General features: G+C 51.8%; 1 protein-coding gene across 2 annotated transcripts in view; it reads right to left on the reverse strand.

Annotated features, from left to right (window-relative positions):
* Nucleotides 1-1,121: 1,121 nt before the first annotated feature.
* Nucleotides 1,122-18,737, reverse strand: part of ASIC2 (acid sensing (proton gated) ion channel 2) — a 1,009,922-nt gene continuing 992,306 nt past the window's right edge. The window contains exons 4-10 of one of the 2 annotated variants that reach the window (XM_012648270.1): nt 15,974-16,124; nt 13,217-13,273; nt 11,154-11,307; nt 9,067-9,158; nt 5,520-5,599; nt 3,867-3,935; nt 1,122-2,081 (exon numbers count right to left, since the gene is read on the reverse strand). In XM_012648270.1, the coding sequence (XP_012503724.1) occupies nt 1,980-2,081; nt 3,867-3,935; nt 5,520-5,599; nt 9,067-9,158; nt 11,154-11,307; nt 13,217-13,273; nt 15,974-16,124 (705 nt within the window). In that variant the 3' untranslated portion in view covers nt 1,122-1,979. The remainder of the gene's footprint in view (nt 2,082-3,866; nt 3,936-5,519; nt 5,600-9,066; nt 9,159-11,153; nt 11,308-13,216; nt 13,274-15,973; nt 16,125-18,737) is intronic. The other variant, XM_012648271.1, reaches the window with a different exon arrangement.

Below are 18,737 nucleotides of genomic sequence, written 5' to 3' on the forward strand. Positions count from 1 at the left end.
CACTTCGAGTATGGAGGGGCCTCAGGAGACCATCTGGTCCTGCATCTTCCCCGTGCCCAGGAAGGTAGCAGCTTCATCCTAAAACTGAGCAAGCTGAGCCCAGAGAGGGGCATGGTCTCAGCCACTGTCATCCAGCTGCTGAGACGAGAAGGTCATGGGGCCAGGGCTCCCAAGTCCTGCTGCAAGACTCTCTTCGATTTGTCACATTGGAGAAATAATTTTCCTTGTATTAGTGGGTTGTGGAGAGAGACAGATAGACAGACAGATAGAGATAGGCAGAAGCGGTTGGATGGCAGAGCAGGGCCCAGACTCTGAACCCCTGGTCCGGCCAGTGCTTTCCATGCGTCTGTGCATGGCGGGAGGGCACAGCCACATCAGGCCTTTCTTCACTGCCTTGGGGGAGAGTAAGCGGGGAGCGGTAGGGGAGGTAACATGCTGGGCTGGAGGAAGTGTCGTGGAGCTAGCACAACGATGGCACAGGGTAAGGACTCTGCCTGAGCGAGAAGCTCTCTTGCACCTGGTGGCTTCAAAGGGCACACCCTGCCTCATCTCCTCCATGGGCACCTCCCAGCCTCCTGTCCCTCCCAGACATCCTCTCAGGAGTCATGGGGGCAGGGCAGAGTGCAAATGTGACCTTGGGAGGGACAGAGCCGGTTGGTCTGCTGAGGGTGGGGAGGTGGGGTTGAGAGAAGGTCAGAAAGGCTGGTGTGTGGGAGGTGGCCGTGCTGGGGCCTGTGTCCAGCCCAGATTCGCCAACAGGGTCAGGAGGAGTCCGGGCAGCAGACAGAAGCGCAGAGGGGCACAGAGGCCCCCATCACAGTGTCCAGATCTGGGTGATGTTCCCCAGGCCACCTGCCTGCGGTCTAGGGCAGCATCCCTCAGAACGGGGGCTGGGACGTGTCAGCGGGTCTTGCAGCATTTACGTGGTTGTTGTCGATCGTTTTCACAAATTTAGAGTAGAATAAAAATATAGAGTGTCCACATTTTGTAAAGGTAGGTGTTGTTGCACAGAAGTTTATATACACATCATCTGCCATTTTTTGACCTGGCGGGTCCAGCCCTTCCCTAAGTGCTTGGGAGGGAGAGGTGGATGTGGAGAAAAGGCAGAAATGACTCAGCCATTTCCACAAGACCAGCTTTTAATATGACTGTGATTTGAAGCACGAATAAATAAACGCCAGAGAAAATGGAAAAACCAAATCGAACCTCAGAACATCAAAACCAAAAAGCGTAAAACAAAGCAAAACAAAACAAACCTCCGACGGACAAACAGAAAAGCCCCCAAGTGAAAAGAATCAGACTGTACAAGCTGTGTCACAGGGAGAGAAGGACGACATGGGCACCGTGGATAACATGGGAGTCACCGTGGCCGCCGTGCCGCCCTCACAGGCGTTGGGGCGGGAGGGAGGCTGGCGCGGGTCACCTTTGGCGCCGATGCCCCACGGGCCAGCTCGGGGGAAAGGGGTTTGTGGGCAGGTTGAGAACCTTCACAAACTACACAAGGACTGAATGTAGCAGAGAGTTCTGCGGTTTCCCTCTTGACTGTGCAGTTCTGATCCCAGGGTGGCCTCATGGTGACTTTGGAGCTGGAATCTGGTCCCCCTGCATGGGCAGCAGAGTGGACGCTGGAAACCGCGTGGAGGAACGTCATGTACAAGACAGACACGGAGGTGGCGCTGTAAGAAGTCTGAGCATGCAGGTGCTTTTTACATCTGGCAGTGAGATGTGATGGCAGGTTGGTTCTTGGATAGTTCCAGAGTGTGACTCATCTCTCCTACGAGGGACGCGCGGCGGGACCCAAGGACGCACCGTGTCAGGCGTGGCCGGAGCGAGGTTTTGGCAGCTAGTTTGCAATGTGTGCATAGGGGGCTCTTGCTTCTTTCCAGCGTCAGGGGCCATCCCACCTGAGCTTGCTGTCCCCTGTCCTGGGTCTTGGGCCTCAAGGTCTGTTTGGGGGATGCTGGGCAGCCCGAGGGGTGTCAGCAGGCGATCTCCTCCAAGGTCCCCAGGGCCGTCTGCAGGGGCACATTCACAGTGTGGCTGATGGTTTCAGAGTGGTTTGGCATCGTGTCACAAGTGCTCTGGAGGGAAAGGGAAGGTGGAGGGGTCATTATTCATTTGGCAAAAATTCATCACGATGCCACCGGCAGCCCAGCCTGGGCCCTGGAGCGTGTGCTCCCCTTCTGGGCTACTCCCGTCCCAGACATTTGATGTGCTGGTTTGAAGCAGATCTTGAGGCATGAGGCCGAATGGATTCCTTACCATTGCCCACCTAGGTGCCCCCTGGGGCAGCGAGAGGGCTCCCTGGACCTACAGCCGGGTGGTCTCTAGCCTTGGGGCTGGGTGGCCCTGAGTCCTGCGCTCTCCCTTGGGGGCCTTCCCATGCGGCTTTGGTGGGGCAGGTGCAGCCTGTAGCTAGGCCTGGGGCAAGGAGCACCAATCGCTAGGGCCAAGCAGGAAGGGTGGAAGCCCCTAAAGGTCAGAAGCAGAGCTGGCCCCAGGGAACCGTAGTTGGGGTCCCTGAGCAGAGCTGAATCTTCGGGGTGGTTTCCGTGGTGGGATGGCAGTGGGAGACCAGCTGGGAGGCTGTGCCGGGAACATGGGGAGACTGGATGGGGCAGAGCTGGAGAAGGGGAACAGGATGCAGGGGAGGCTATGTCTCTGAGACCCTCTGAGGGAAGGAGGGACCATGGGAATGGGCCGGGGACAACTTAGCACTTACTACAGTCCAGACATTGAGCTGACTGCCCTATAGGTGTGATTTTACTTCACCCACATACACCTTCTGAGGGCTGATCTGGTGCAGATGCTCAGGGAGGTCAGGCAACCTGCCCCCAGGCACACAGCTGGGAAGCAGGGCTCCGAGATCCAGCCACGCCAGCTGAGACCAGAGCTCGGGCCCCCTCCACACTGCCCTTCCCCAAGCAGAATCTGTCTTGTGTTCAACAGAGGCTGCAGGGGGGCAGAGAGTCACAGCAAGATTTGTAGCCGGGTAGAAAGACAGTGTCTGAGACAGAAATGGGAGCCCATAGCCGGGAAGCGGCTGGGATCCATTTTGGATTTGGCGACTTTGAGCAGGCAGCGGCCACTCAGCCGGCACGGTTCTCCCAGGGCTGAAGGTGCTGATTTGGGACCCATTCCTGGGGTTGGGGGGAAAGCTGGGGATACCTGCATCAGTCAGCCAAGACCTGAGCCCAGGAGTGGACTGAGTTTGGGAAGAATGGTGGACCGCCATGAGGGTTCTGCTTATCTGGCTATAGGAAGGAGACGCAGAGTAGGGCAGTGGTTAGGCTGCTTGGACTCCAGCTCTGACGCTCACCAGCTGTGTGACTTTGGTCTCTGGACTTCCACTACCTCAAGTACAAAATGCCTGACATGTACTATGCATACAATAATCAGTAGCTATAATGGATATTGTAGCTACTACCAACTTCATGGGGCCCCATACTCTATGTCCCCTTCAAATGGGATGGAGTGCCAGCAATGCCCCTGCTTGCATTTCGCCATTCCTGGGGAATAAGGGAGTAGACCTACATTGAGCCTTTCTTGTCCCCTCCATGCTGGGAGAGGAGGGGAGCCGCCCCTGGCCTAGGAGAAGCTGGATGGGGCCAGGCAGGACCTACCCTTGGAAGCATCTCAGGGTCCCAGTTGCTTCCATGGCTTACCCACTTGCCTTTGGGATGAGTCTCCAGAGAGCCTGGAGGCTCAGTTGGAGTGTCCTTGGATTTGGGAACTAACAAGGTGTCCCAAACTGTGGAAAGGTGTGCAGCAAGTCACATCCTTCCTGCCTGGCCCCAATATCTGGTTCCATATTGCCTGTGCAAGCCAGAGCAGCAGAACAGCTTTCAATCAACGAGAGCTCTTACCACGTTCTCGTCAGGGCTCCCTTCGTCCTCCTCTTTGCCAAGCAGGTCTAATAGCTTCTCTTTGATCAGCTGCAAGAGAAGCAGGATGGGGTTGGTCAGGCCTGGAGGGTGGTGCAAGCGCAGAAGGACCTCCCTGCACTCAGCGTGGCCGGGAACCTCTGAGGCAGGCAGCGACTGCCCGGGCTGTGGCTGGATGAGCCGTGGCACGAACTCAGCCCAGCAGCCAGCTCCAGGTGCCCATCTGTCTCAGCCCAACCTTTTGGCAGAAATGGGATTTTGTCGCAAGAGATAGATCCTGGAAGAGGTAACAAAGGGCCCTGTCTTGCAGCGTGCACTGCTGTCTTTGTGGCTGGAGAGCAGAGCTAAGTGGCCTTTGCTGGCGTCGCCGACTCCCTGTCTGTCCTCAGCAGCAGCCCAGAACCTCCTTTCTGAGACTAGGCCTAGGGGACGAGATTATCACTCACTTTCTAGGCCTGACAACTGCACAGTTCACAAGCTCAGGACGTGCCTGAGTTCATAACATTTTATTTCCAGCAATGGAGGTGAGTTCTTAAATATGTTGCCTGGTGTGATTCAGTTGCCATAACTTTGTGTAGCTTTCCCCCCAAATTAATAAACAAAGCAGAATAAAATCTGGCCGTGGGACCTGATTCGGGTTTGGGGTCACCGTGTTGAGAGGGGTGAGATCCTCCTCAGGACCCTGGTCACGGGGCACCACCCTGCCATGATTCCCAGCTGGTCATGAACAGCCCTCTCTAGGGGGCGGGACACTGGCCTGCAGGCTGCCATTTGCTGTGCTTGGACTCAGGAGGTCTGAGGGGAATTCGCGGGTCTGGGCACCCCTTAGCAATTCTGGAACCACTGCCTTGTTCCTCGGGGGCATGCTGGGGGTGACAGGCATCGCCCAGCTCACAGCCAGGGGGATGAGGCCTCCAAGTGAACATGGTGGGGACAGAGCCTGGGGCAGACCCACCCACAGGCTCGTTCTCGAGGGAGACGCAGGCGGGAAGACTGACAAAGCCCCGGGAACTCTCAGTGCCAGGAGCTGTTGTCTGTTATCTGAGAAGCTTTCAGGGGTTTAGTTCCAGCTGCCTTTTGAGGGAGACAGATCCCCAGACCATCAGCAGCCAGAAGCGGCTGGCGTGCCCTGCTGTCTCCTTACTCAGGTTGATGAGGGTCGCTGGGAAATGCCCCTTCCGGAAGCCTGGCTGGGCCACGGAAGACACTACTCAGGTGATGGGACACTTAGGGGCAGGTGTGTGCGTGGTGTGAGTGTGGGCAGGTGTGGACACACCCATGTAGGAAGCCACCACCTCCGGCCCACCTGTGGGAGGGGTTCAGAGCTGGCCTCGTGCGGTCTCACCCCTTTCTTCTCATCCCTCCCCTCCCCTCCCTGCCAGTGTAGACAGCCCACCGCTATTCCAGCTCCTTGAGGATAGGCCCATGGCTTCTGTTTCTCTTATATCCAACCCCCACTTAAGACTCTCCGCATCCCCGTGCCTAGGATTTGTTGATCGACAATGTTGGCGGACAGGAGAAAGCAGGCCCTGGGTGGAGAGAGGCCACCATCTCCCCCGTGCCACGGTTCCCAACAAGGGGCAGGACAAGGGCTCCAGCCTATGGCTGTTCACCGTGAGCAACCCCAAATCTTACCTCATAGATATAATCAAAGAGCTCTAGTATTGTAAGGATACTAGCACCAATAAACAATCCCATCTGACCACCAATATCACCTGGAGAGAGAGGAAGAAGACCAAAGAGGTTGTTTCACTCACACAGCTTCCAGGAAGGGGTGAAGAGACCGAGACGAACACCAGACCTTCCAAAGGGTCCCCTCCACGGGGAGCCGGGGCCTTGCCGCACAGAGGCCAGGCCTTTGGCAGCTCCCCCCCTCGTTGCACAGCTCCGAGAGCTGGTGTTTCTCAGCACCCGGTGGGGGCGAGGGCTGAGCTGACTGCTTACTGGAGGGGCGTGGAACCGATCTCACAACCCATAGGGGGACGGGCTTGTTCGGTTACACTCAGAACCACATTGTGTCCTGCTTCGGCTGCGTGCTGGGAATACAGAGACTGGATGTGTGTGGTCCTGGGCAAGGGCACCATCTAGCCCGAGACGCTTGTGTCAGGTGCCCTGGGTCGGGGGCAGGTCTCGGGATCGAGGTCACCACAGATGCCCCTCACCTACACATTTATGGTATGGCCTTCGGGGCCACCTCTGCCCTTGGGATAAGGTCATAGGTGACCTCTAACTCCCCTACCCAAAGGTAGATGTTCAATTTGGACTCTTTCTAGAGCCGAGGTTCTTATCGTGGGGTGTATAGGCCCTTGGTTGAAGTTTTTCTGGATTTGTCTTCAGATCTCCCTGCATCAAACTCTCCCGGGAGACTTATAATCAGTGCCGATGCCTGGATATACCTTAGGCCTGTAGGATCAGGATCTCTGGGGGTGGGGCCTGGGCATCAGAATTTTGGGGCCCACCAGAGTTTGAGAACCAGCTTCCTGGGAGGGCTTCAGATGGTTGGAGACCCTCCCGAAATTGAATGCGAAACGTGTGTGCACTGGCACTTGCAGCGGGAGAGTCCATAACTATTACCAGATTCTCAAAGGGATTCTGATCCCCTAGAGCCAAGAGGCTCTGCCCCAGAGGCAGCATGGTAGAGCAGGGCTCTGAGTGACCACAATTAATGTGTAACTTGGATGAGCCCTGACCTTCTTAGTGGCTTTGCCTCCAAAGGACATTTGGTGGAGGTAGCAGTTGGGAGGGGGTTGGAAGAGATAGACTATGGAGCCCTTTCCTGCTCTGATGTCCAAGAGTGTCAGTCTCTGGAGAAAGGGGTGGGAAGGGGGGCGTGTTCGGTGTTCGGTTCTATGGAGATGCTAGGTTGACCTCTTGGTCTGAGAACTTTCTGGTGGGTAGATCTGCACCACCCGTCCCCTGCTATGGCTGGGTGGGGCCCAGCACCACATCCCCAGCTGAACAGCAGAGATGGTGAGGAGGGGCTGGCTCTTCCTGTGAGCCCTGGTGCTAGGCTCAGAGTGGCTCCCCTTCTTCCTCTCCTCTTTCGCCACCCTCACTAATGTCTTTAATGAAGGCTGCTAGGGGAGTGTGTTCTTACAGATGTGCAAGTTGTGTGTGAGGTGTGTTTGTGCGTGTGTGCAGTGTGAGTCTGCAGTGGGAGGTGGGGGGGTACGTGCCAGGGCCTGGGCTGTGCATACCTGCATTTGTCCAGAAGCAGGCAGCCACCTGGCTGTTGATGGTTTCATATACGCGGTTATCTCTGTCTAGGTTAGGCACACTGAGTGTGTGAGTGTGCGTGTGGGTTTGTGCAGGGGGACAGAGTGTGTCTGAGTGTGCGGAGCAGGTGTAGGTGTGGGCGTGCAGTGTGTGATATGGGCGTGTGTTTGGGTGGGTGTACGTGCTGAGCGTGCGAGTGTGTAGACGTGCCGCCTGTCTGCCTAGGCTTGTTGTGTGCACGGCTGTGTCTCTGTAGCTGTGTGATTGGCACGTGGGGCTGTGTAGATGTGCCCCTGTGTGTGTGGCCTACGGACCCGCAGGTCTGGTGCTCGTGTGTGCAGGCTGGGGTGGGGTGTGCCTTGGGTGGCATGGGTGCCCACGAAGTGTGCATGGGTGTTGACAGCGGGCGGTGAGAATGGCGCTGAGAGAGGGGCCTGCTGGCTGAGGGTGCGTGGCGCGCACGCTCTCATCACAGGAAGTCCAGATGGCAGCACGATCTTCTCAGCCGGCTATTCTGGGTGGGAATGAGATGCTGGGAACAAGCTCATCCTCACATCTGATGCAGCTATGACAGATTCTGAGCCTGGGCCCTCCTCGCGCTGTGCGTATGTGTATCAGAGAGAGACTGGCTGGGAGTCTATGCTGGGGGAGGGAAGGGGACAGGAGGAGATGTATCCTTTGGGAAATAAAGGCCAGAGCCAGCACAGGGCAGGTGGCAGGGTGGGTGAGGGGCCTATATCTGTAGTACGTGACCTCTACCATGGGGCCCAGGGCACGGATCAGTGGCTTTGGCCACCATGGCCTCTGAGGCTGAGTGCCAGCCACCTTAACTCAGCTGGGACTGAGCTATGAGCCATTCCTCAGCCTCCTGGAGGAGGTGTAGAAATGCTCAAACAGCCCCTGGACACAGCAGCTGGGCCGTGGGTCCGTGGCATGGAAACTATCTAGGTGCCAGAAACTACTATGTATGGAACCTCTCTAGGCTAGGGGCTTTATCACACTTAACCATCACAACGAACTCACACAAATGGGTTTTATTAAACCCATTTTGCAGATAAGGGACCTGAGGTTCAGCAAGGTGAAGCCACTGGCCCATATTCTCACAGCTGGTGTGCAGCGGCCCTTGGATTTAAAGCCAGTTCTTCCCTTTATACATCCAGGTAGAAGGCACCTCCCCTCCCAGGAAGCTCTTGGTGCAGCTGGGTCATGGAGACAACAGCTGTTTCTCCCTGCAGGGCCCATTTACCAGATCCTTTCCTGAGAGTGAGTGGGAGTTGGGAGAAGGGCTTGAGGGGCAGGTCCTTTAACAGCCCACTCTCAGGGGTCTTGAGAGTGTGGGGCTGGGCTGGGGCAGGGTTGAAGTGAGCTCCTTGTATCCATTGTGTGCCAATGGGGCCAGGGAACTCATGGGGACTTGTGTGGGGTGTCAGTCGGGTTTGTGGGTATCTGGGGAAGCGGCCCTTCCTTTGCATTTGACAAGGGACTCTCAGTCCAGGGGGCAACACCTGGCCTTATCAATGCAGCAAAATCGCTTTGCAGGTAAACTCCATCGGGGCACTGTGCCCTGCCTGGGGACCACCTTCCCTCCTTCCCTCCCCCTGACAGCTCCTTCCTCCCTCCACGGCTCTGGATTCTGACTCCAACCGGGGCAGACGACCATAGAATCCAAGAGGGGAGGGCTGGAAAGGTCCAGAGAGACCTTTAAGCTCACCCTCCTCATTGCGTACACAGACAGGGCAATGGAGGTCTAGACTGGGGAATGAACGGGACCCGAAATCTCTCGAGTTCTTTCTTCCCATTCTGGTACAGGAGCAAGGAAAGAGGGAGTAATTAAGAAATTAAAAGGCTAGACTCCTCAAGAAGCCATGTTATCTACCTGTCTGCTGCCTCCCCGCCCACCGCCCATCCTCCCTCCCTCCCACCCTCTGTGAGATGTAGAAACTTGGGCAATGACACTCCAACTTACCAAGTAAGGCAGCAACTTCATACGCCTTCTTCTGTTCAATTGTCTCGTAATTGAGAGCTTCGAAAAATATGTCCAGAACAAGGATGTTCTCTCTGCAGAGGGAATATCCAGTACCAAACATGGTTGGAAGCACCGGCATTCACAGGGGACATCTAAGGCAGCTTTCCCACGGCAAGGTGGAGGGACGGAGGCCCAGGAAGTGAGGCGACTCGCCCAAAATCAGAGCTGGTTAGCGGCAGAGCTGGAGCTTGAAACCAAGAGTCCTGAGTCCCAGCCCAGGACTGGGGACCTACATCTGCTGTCCCCTTGTGTCCCTTATTTCTACCTCCCCACCCCCACCCCTGCTCTTTGCACCTTTCTAGGACTCCTGCCTGGTTTCTGGGTCTCTGAGCCCCCCAAGGGCCTGCCCAGGTCCTTAGCATGAAGAACAACTCAGTAATCTCCTGACAAGGCTTAACCTTGCCTGTGGCGCCTGCCCCAGCTGACCTCCTGGGCAGCCCCTGCCCACTCCTGAGACCACCCCCCAATTCTTACTGGGGTCAACACTGGGGGGAGGCCCTGCCCTGGCATTGCCGAGTCAGTTGTCGAAGTCAGGGAAGGTTTTCAGGGAGCAAACCTGTGTCTGGCTGGGGCGGGGTGGGGGAGTGTTTCTGGCAGAAGCGCAGCAGCTCACTCTGCTCCTTTGGGCAGGTGTGTTACTGAGACGCGTCTTGGCAGGGAAATCATTCCTGCCTGCACAGTGTCAGCCAAGCAGCGGGGCCTGGCATCTCCTACCAGTCCCATTGCCTTCAACGTTGCTCACGATGCCCTCACGGCCCCTTGTTCCCAACCCGCTGAGCAAAAGCTGTTCCCGGATGGGGTCTGGGGACTGTGTTGGCAGGAGGGAGCGGCTGGGGAGGAGCGGAGCCGTTCAAAGAATCACCGTCTCTTGCCTGGTTTGCGGCAACTGCCTCCTAACAGCCTCGCTTCTCCCCATCTGGCGTCCCACCCGTCTTCTATACTGCCGCCTGAAGGAGCTTTCTAAGACTGCTGAATTCGTTCAAATTAAATAAAATTACAGTTCAGTCCCACAGTCACCGGGCTGCATTTCAAATGCTCAACAGCCACATGTGCCTAGCGGCTACCACGTTGGACACGTCACGGCCATAGAACATTTCCGTCATCGCGGAACGTCCACCCTGTTGGAGAGCAGTGGTCTGAAACACAAATTTGAGACTGTCGCTCTCCTCTGGAAGCTCTTCAGAGGCTCCCTGTTCTCTTAGGATAAAGCCCACCCCCTGCACCCCGCACGCCCCACCCAGCTCAGCCCACAAGACCCTCTTGCTCTGACATGCCCCCCTTCCCCTTTGACGTTCTCTCATCTGTCCTGGGCCGATTCTCTCTGCTGAGCTTCTTTGCCCATGCCTTTCCTTCATTTATCCTGTTAAAACGTATTTTTTTGAGTCCAACTCTGTGACAGATGCTCCATTAGTACTTGGCAGACAGAGCAGAGGACAAAAAAAAAGAGAGGCTTCTGCCTTCAGGGGGCTTTCAATCTAGCGGGGCAGGCAGGCAGGTCATAAACACAACATGAATTTCGATTCACACACTGTGGTGTTATACAGGAAAACACCAGAGTACTTTGAAAGAAAAGTAGCAGGAAGGGACCTAGCGTAGCTGACTGAGGAGATGACATTTAAATGGAGATCTGCTTACTGAAAAAAAAAAAGTTAGGTCGAGAGTGTGGGGAAAAGCATTACCGGCAGAGGGAACAGAATGTGCAAGGTCTGCCTGGGAAACTCCTCTACATCCTTTAAAAAATCTCCAAAGCGTGCCCTGGCCTCACCCCCATGCGAGCTGCAGGTAACCTGTCACTCTCCCACACTGTTTGCGTTTCTCTCACAGCCAATGTCACCCCACAGGGCATTCCCTTGCGTACTTGCCTCCCCACAGATGGCAAAGTCAAGGGCAGGGCTGTTTGTATCTTACTCGTCGTCTTTGTCTTCTGAGTTGAAGGAACTGCTTACCGTTGCCTTCCTCCTCCTGCGCCCCCAATTTCCTCCTGCGCCATTTCCCCTCCCCCCGACCCCCATGCCCATGAAACTTACGAGATATATTTTTCTGATTTGTTGAATTTCTTCTCCAGGTACTTGGCTGACGTCTTGCTGGGGATCTTCACCATGGAGAGCTCTTTGTTGTAGCGGGTCAGGTTGCAGGGCGTCCTGCAGAGACAGTAATTGCTGTCCTTTTCCGCCAGCAGACCTGCAGGGGAGAGGGGGAGGGGCTTAGGCATGTGTTGGGACAGGGACTCCGGGCCAGGGGAGCTGGATCCCAGCAGCGGAGAAGTGACCAGGGAAGGGGAGCTGGTCCTGGGAAAGCAAGGCACAAGGCATGGGGATAGTGGAGACAGGGGAACTGGGCTTTTGCTATAGGTTGGTCTTGTTTTCCTTCTCCTTCCTTTTACTGCCATGACACTTTTTAAAAATTGTTGAAATGTCACCATTTGTGGGGAACGGGCTCCAAGGGAGTCCTGGCCTCCTCAACTTCCCAGGACTCTCTTCTCTGCTCCCAGCCTCAGTGTTCTCATCCACAGAGTGGGCCACCATCAAAGCAGACATGGGAGACACTTTTACCTGAAACCCAGGGTTCTGTGGTTTTCCCTCTGGGAGTCCCAGTGCCCGCCTCCTCTGCTTGCTGGGCTGGGATGCAGGCAGAGATTGTCAATTCCTTTCCCTGCAGGCAACCTCCAGCATCTGGAACTCTCTCTCCCTCTCCTCTCTTCTTCCAGTTAGATGAGGGGGTTTAATGCATCATTTCCCTCTGACAGAGACAGAGGGCAGAGCCCTCCTCCATCAAACTTGAGCCAGGCTGGTCTCAGCCCTCTTCTCGATGAGGCCTCCACCTTGGCCTCCATCCTTGCCCGCCTAGCCTGGTTTTAGCAAGAATCCTGCTGGAGTCAGTTTTGAGAGAACCCCCCACCCGAGATACCTGGTCACCTGGCCTGCCCTCAGCAAGAATCCCAAGTCAGTCTGGTAAGAATCCCCTCCATGGATGAAACATGACTCCTCTAGGTAATTCCCCATCCACTGACCCCTCATCCTGCCCGATCGCTGTGAATCCCCAGCTGTCTCTGCTGTCATCTGAGTTGAGCCCCGTCTCTCTCCCACATTGTGATAGTCTCGTCACCTGTTGCAGGAGCCCTGAGTAAAGTGTGCCTAACTGTTTTAACAAGTGTTGGAATAGTTTTTTCTTTAACACCTCCCTCTCTCTTCCTTCCAGCCATCTCCGTGTTTCTGGTGTCCCTGGGGTTTTGTTGAGTCTTTGCACACACCGGAAGTCACCCAATCTCCTCTCGGCCTGGCCTCCCCTTTCTAGTCCTCCTGGGGACATCTGGGCCTGAGGCCAGCGCTGCCCCACTTAGCACCAGTGGGTGCAGCTGCTGAACAAACTCGAGTGCATGTTGTTTAAAAATTCTCTCTGCTTCTCTTGATTATAAACCATTTCCCGGGTCCGGAGAGAGGCAGGAATGTAGGATGGGTCTAGCTTTGGGGCTGCGGCTTGTCTGGGCGAGCTCCCTCCTTGATGGTTTTCCAGCTGGGGAACCACAGAGTTATTCTAACCAGCAAACACCCAGCAGGCCTCTTGGAGAGGAGGACGGGCACACTCTGTGCCTTCCATTCACACACATGGGATGAAAACCTGGCCTCACCTGCCCCGCCTTCCCTCACCTCCCCCGGGGCTCAACAGAGCATGGGAGAGAGGGGGCTACTTTGGAATAACCTTGGCCTCCCCCTGTGGACTCCACTAGAGTGTGTGAGGGGTGGTGTCGCCAAGCTCCCCTGTCCATCCTCTCTCCATCTTTATCCTCTCCCCTGCATTCCTTAGCACCCTCCATTCCCGCTGAAATCCACTCCTCCATCTCCACCTCTATACCTCCTTTCCCCACCCAGTCCCTTTTCCAGCCCTCATCCCTTACACCAATTCCCTCCCACCCATCTCTTCCTCCTCCTTTCCGTCTCCCTCTCCTGTCCCTCCATTCTGTCCAGCTTCGTTCCTCTCTTGCCCCTTGATTCCTTCTTCCACCCGCCCTCCTCCTCCCTCCCAGATGACCTCCATGATCTCAGTCTCAGGACCCCTGCCCCATCATTCCATCTGTCCCCCCAGTACTGACCTAGGGCAGGCTCTGCACACTCCTTGTGCTGCTCAGGGGTACAGAAAGGGGCATCCCCTGCAAAGAAGAAACACGAGGGAGAGTTACTCAGGCAGGGACATTTGTGTCACCAACACCTCCCGTGCCTGGGCTTGGGGAAGTGAGTGCCTCCTGGTACTCAGCAGCCTGCCAGTGGACTGTCAGACGGGAGCCACGGATCAGAGGGTACCCAGAGCCAGGAGGTTGAGTTCTGATCACTCTGTGAGTTTGGGCAGGCTGTTCACCTCCCTGAGCAGGGGACAGCAGGATCTGCCTGGCTAACTCCTCCCAGGTTGCTCTGTAGGTCCAGCCAGCTCCTGTGGGTGTCAGGTGAGCTTGCCTTGAGGATTGAGATTGGGCGGTGGTGGTAAGCACTGTATAAGCCTGGGAGATCATCATCTCCTTTAACCCACACAGGTACCCTTTGAAGTAGGAAATACAATATCTGTTTTACCCATGAGCGATTTGAGGCTTATGCATCCCGGCTTCCCAGGACACCAAAGCTGGCAGTGACGGAGGCAGGCTTTGAACATGCTGCATATGAGCAAAGGTTGCTGTGTGTTTCCTCATCTCTTTGCTCTTAATTCCACATTACTTATTGAGATGTCAAGATAGTGTCACGGGTGGAATGATGGAAACCTCTCCTGTTTGCCTTTGGCTCAGGTTTCAGCAGGGGAAACTGCACTGGCGGTGGCTCAGTCTGAGCTTCAGGCAAGCAATATTGACCAGGGCTGGATTCTCCTCTCTGGGCTCTCTCTGTAGAAACCCAGGATTTGTTTTTTTTAACCAAGTATTGAAGTTAAAGTCGACTATAATGTCTTTTACGAACATTTTTTTTCCCCAAAAGCCTTTTTCAGAGCAGAAGAGCTGATATGCTTCCTCCTTTTCAATAATAACAGATTAAGTGATGTGTTTCCCTTATTGCTCTGTCTTCTAACTGTGGTCCCCAACCCCCTGTTAGGAACTGGGCCATGCATCACCGCCCAAGCTCTGCAATGTACCCCCCCTTCCATGGAGAAATTGTTTTCCATGAAGCTTAGGAACCAGGCTGCGCAGCAGGAGGTGAGTGGCGGGCAAGCCAGCGAAGCTTCCTCTGTATTTACTGCCTTTTGGTTGCTGTTCCCCATCGCATGCATCACTGCCTGTGCTCCCCCTCCCCCTCCCCACTCCCCCCACCATCTGTGGGAAAATTGTCTTCCATGAAACCGGTCTCTGGTGCCAAAAAGGTTGGGGATCACTGTTCTAGGAAGCTCAGGTAATTTTATTATTACTATTATTAAAAATAATACCAATTTTTTTATGTTACAGTTTTTCAGCTCAGAAGCCAGGCACAGGTCTCACTGGGCCAGAATCAAGGTTTTGGGAGCTCTGTGTTCTTTTTGGGAGGCTCTAGGGGAGCATCCAACTCCTTGCCCTTTCTGGCTTCTAGAGGGCGTTTCCACATGCATTGGCCACCTACGTGCATTGATTACCCTCCCTCTTCAAAGTGAACAAAATCGCATCTCTCTGACCCTTCTATTATAGCCACGTCACCCTCTGACCCTAGCTGGAAGAAGGACGTTAATTTTAAGGGCCCATGTAATTAGATCGAGCCTATTGGAATAATCTCCCCACGTTAAGGTTGGTAAGCTTAATTATATTGGAAAAGTCCTTTTGATAGAGGCAATTTTAAAGATCAATAATTCTAATCTTAGATCATTAACAAATTACTGATTAATAATGAAATAATTCAGAATTTAGCTATAAGGATATTCATTTCAGCCTGGGTTATAACAGAAAACAATTGGTAATGAGCTAAATGTCCAATATAAAGATCTAGTTAAACTGAAATAACTATGATATAACCATGAAATATAAATAGCCATGAAATATTATGGCAAGATTCCCGGGCACATAGTAGGTCTTTGGTCAACATGACTTTTGGTTGCCTCTTCCCATGTGCTAATATAAAAACCACTGCCTTTTGCAGTTTACAAAGCATTTTTATATCCTAGCCTAATTTTGTTCTCATAACAATGAATGATTATGTTTTAAAGATAAGAAGGTGTGAACAGAGAAGTTTAGTAACTTGTGCCAGGTCACAAAGTAAGTGAGCAGAGGAGTCTGAATTAGAAGTCCTCTGCTTTCAGCCAGTCTTCTTCCATGCTGCGACACCAAGCTTTTCCTGCCCAAACCAGCTGCCCACTCTGCACCTCCGCCTCTGACATGCCAACAGCCTCTGACGAGAGCGCTACATGCATTATTAGTCTGACAACAGAAGTGTCAGTACATGCACGCACATTTATTTGCTGGCTACTAGACTTTTGCCTCATTTGAAAGAGTGCTAGATATTTGGATGCAAGAAGAAAACATCTGGATGAAAGCAACAGACATCTGGATGCTCAAACATGTACCATGCCAAGATGCAAGAATTGCAAGCATCCAGTTAGCTGGACACTAAACCCTAGAAGGTAAGAGCAGCAAACAATTGGCAAACATTGAACATTGGGATGAGTGTTCTCCAAACATTGGCCACTTCTGGACACCAGGACGCTGCCTTTGTTGATGGATTGGATGTTTCTATCTGCCCTCTAAATGTTTAGGCACCCAATAACAGAGTCTTCTCAGAACAACATCCCTTTGGGTCCTAGTGGAATGTAGTGGAATGCAGGAAGTGTTTTCCATCAGGGTGAGGCATGCAGAGAAGGTCCCAGGTGGTCCCAGGCAGGGCTCTGCAGCCACCCCTGCCCTGGCACTGACCTGGCATGTGGACCATGCGGCAGTTGCAGTTTTCCACGATGTAGCGGGTCTCACAGTCAATCCTACAGGCGGTGATACTGTAAACAGGAAAGAAGTCGAGTCCCATCTCTGAAGATCGGCACTCACCCCACGGTGGAGGCAGGTATGTGAGCTGCAAGACAGGAAGAAGCGGGTGGCGGTCAACCCTGCTGCTTGTTCAGCCTCAACAGACTCAGTGGCTCATTCATTCACTTATTCAATCAACAAACAATGATTGAGCACCTACTACATGACAATCTAAACACCATTAACCTTATAGGTCTTCAACATCTGGCTCCAAGACTAGTTTTCCTACCTTATCTCTTACAACCTTTCCGTGAGTGCTGTTCTCCTTAGAGTCTCTTACCATACCAGGTGTCTTCCCATTGCACACTTTGTCATCTTGCATCTCTTGGAATGACCCAGCTCAATTCTACCCTCTTGGCTTGAGACATTGGAACCCCAGACCTAGACCTGGAGGACAAAACCCAGAGGAAGATTTGGGATGAAATGGCTTTAGGGACAATCATTGTTGTTCACAATCCTTGTCCTGGACTAGAGCGACTCTCCAGTGTCCTGGTGTGGATGTTCCCCTTTGGAGGAAATGACACTCCTATTCTCAGAGGTCCAATGACCATAAATTTTCTTCTATGGGTCTTGCCTGGTGGGAATGGGAGGGTGAAGGATGAGGGAACTAATGGTTCTTGAGCATTTACTGTGTGGTAAGCACCAAGTTAAGTCCTTTAAACCATTTTTTAAGATTGAAGAACAAACAATACAATAAAATATACAATATTTAAGAGCATAGCACAGTGAGTTCTGGCAAATGTACACACCTACCACACCAACCAAGACATCACATTTATATCACCCCAGAGAGTTCTTTCCTATCCGTTTCCACTTAGTCTCCAACCTGCCCAGGTAATACAGCTATGAACTCTATTACCGTAAGTTGGCTTTGCCTATTCTCAAACTTCATGTAAATGAAAGCTTACACTGTGTACTTCTCTGTGTCTGGCTTCTCTCACTCAATGTAACGTTTTTGAGGGTTATCCACATGGTCCTCTGCGTTGAGTTCCTTTCTATTGCTGAATGGTTTGCCAGAGTGTGCATACACTACAGTTTGTTTATCCATCCACTTGATGATGGCATTTGGATGGTTTCCAGTTTTTGGTAATTATGAAAAATCCCCAACAAATATTTATTTATAAGTCATTTTGTGGACATATATTTTAATTTCTCTTGAGTAAATGGTTAGGAGTGGAAGAGCTGGCTCATAAGATAAGTGTAGGTACACCTTTATAAGAAACTGCCCTACTGTTCTCTAAAGTGGTTCTACTATTTTGTGTTCCCACTAGTGGTATAGGAGAGTGCTAGTTACTCCACATCTATGTCAAATCGTGAGTTCGTTCATCTTTTTAATTTTAGCCATTTGCTTAGGTGTATAGTTGTATCTTGTTTCTATATGTAGCTCCCTGATGATTGATGATTTTGAGCACAATTTTATGTGTTTATGGGCCATTCATATATTATCTTTTGTGAAGTGTCTGTTCATGTCTTTTGCCCATTAAGAAACTTGTTTATTTTTAATTTTTATCATTGAGTTGTAAGACTTCTCCATACATTCTGGATTCAAGTCCTTTGTCAGATATATATATTGCAAATATTTTCTCTGTGCTTCCCATAGCCTGTGACTACCTTCTCATTTTCTTAATGGTATCTATTTTTCCTCCCTTTGAAATCAATTTCATTAAGGTATAATTTATATACAATAAAATACATCAATTTTATTGTATGATTCAATCAGTTTTCATGAATATACTCTTGTAATGACTACCCTAATCAAGACAAAACATTTTCATGAACCCCCCAAATTTCTCTATTGGCAGTTACTCCCTTCCTCACAACCCTCAGACAACCTTTGATCTGCTTTCTGTCATTATAAGCTAGTTTTCCCTGTTCTAGCATTTTCTCTAAATAGAATCATGCAGTATGTATTCCTTTGTGTCTGGCTTCTTTCTCCCAGCATAATGCTTTTGAGACGCATTCATGTTCTTGCATATATCAGTAGTTCATTCTTTTTTATTGCTGAGTTTTATTTCTTCCTTTCTAGTCTTTATTCTTTAAATTTCTTTTTCTTGCCTTTCTGCATTGGCTAGAAACTCTACTATAATGTTGGAAAAAAGTGGAGAGAGAGAATATCTTTACCTTTCTCCTGATCTTAGGAAGAAAGTGTTCATTACCTCACCATTAAAATATGTTAGGTATATATTTTTCTTACATGCCCTTTGTCAGATTGAGGAAGCCCTGTCCCATTTCTGTTAATTTGCTAAGAGTTTTTAATCATCAATGGGTACTACGTTTTTGGCAAATGTGCTTTCTGCTTCTATTGAGACGATCACAGTTTTTCGTCTCTATTCTGTTAATACGGTGAGTGATATTGGCTGATCTGTAGATGTTAAACCCACTTTGCATTTCTGGGGCAAATCCCACTTAGTCGTGATTTATTTTTTCTCTTTATATATTGCTCTATTTGATTTGCTAATATTTTGTGGAGGATATTTTGCACCTATGTTCATGACAGATATTATATTTACTTTTCTTGTAATATCCTTGTCAAGTATTGGTATTGAGATTATGCTGATCTCATGAAAAGGAGTTAAGAAGTGTTTCCTTTTTTTCTATCTTCTGAGTTTGTGTGGACTTGGTATCATTTCTAACTTAAATGTTTGATAGAATTTACCAG

This window comes from Propithecus coquereli, unplaced genomic scaffold (assembly GCF_000956105.1).
Source record: "Propithecus coquereli isolate 6110/MARCELLA unplaced genomic scaffold, Pcoq_1.0 Scaffold281, whole genome shotgun sequence".
Lineage (NCBI taxonomy): Eukaryota > Metazoa > Chordata > Mammalia > Primates > Indriidae > Propithecus > Propithecus coquereli.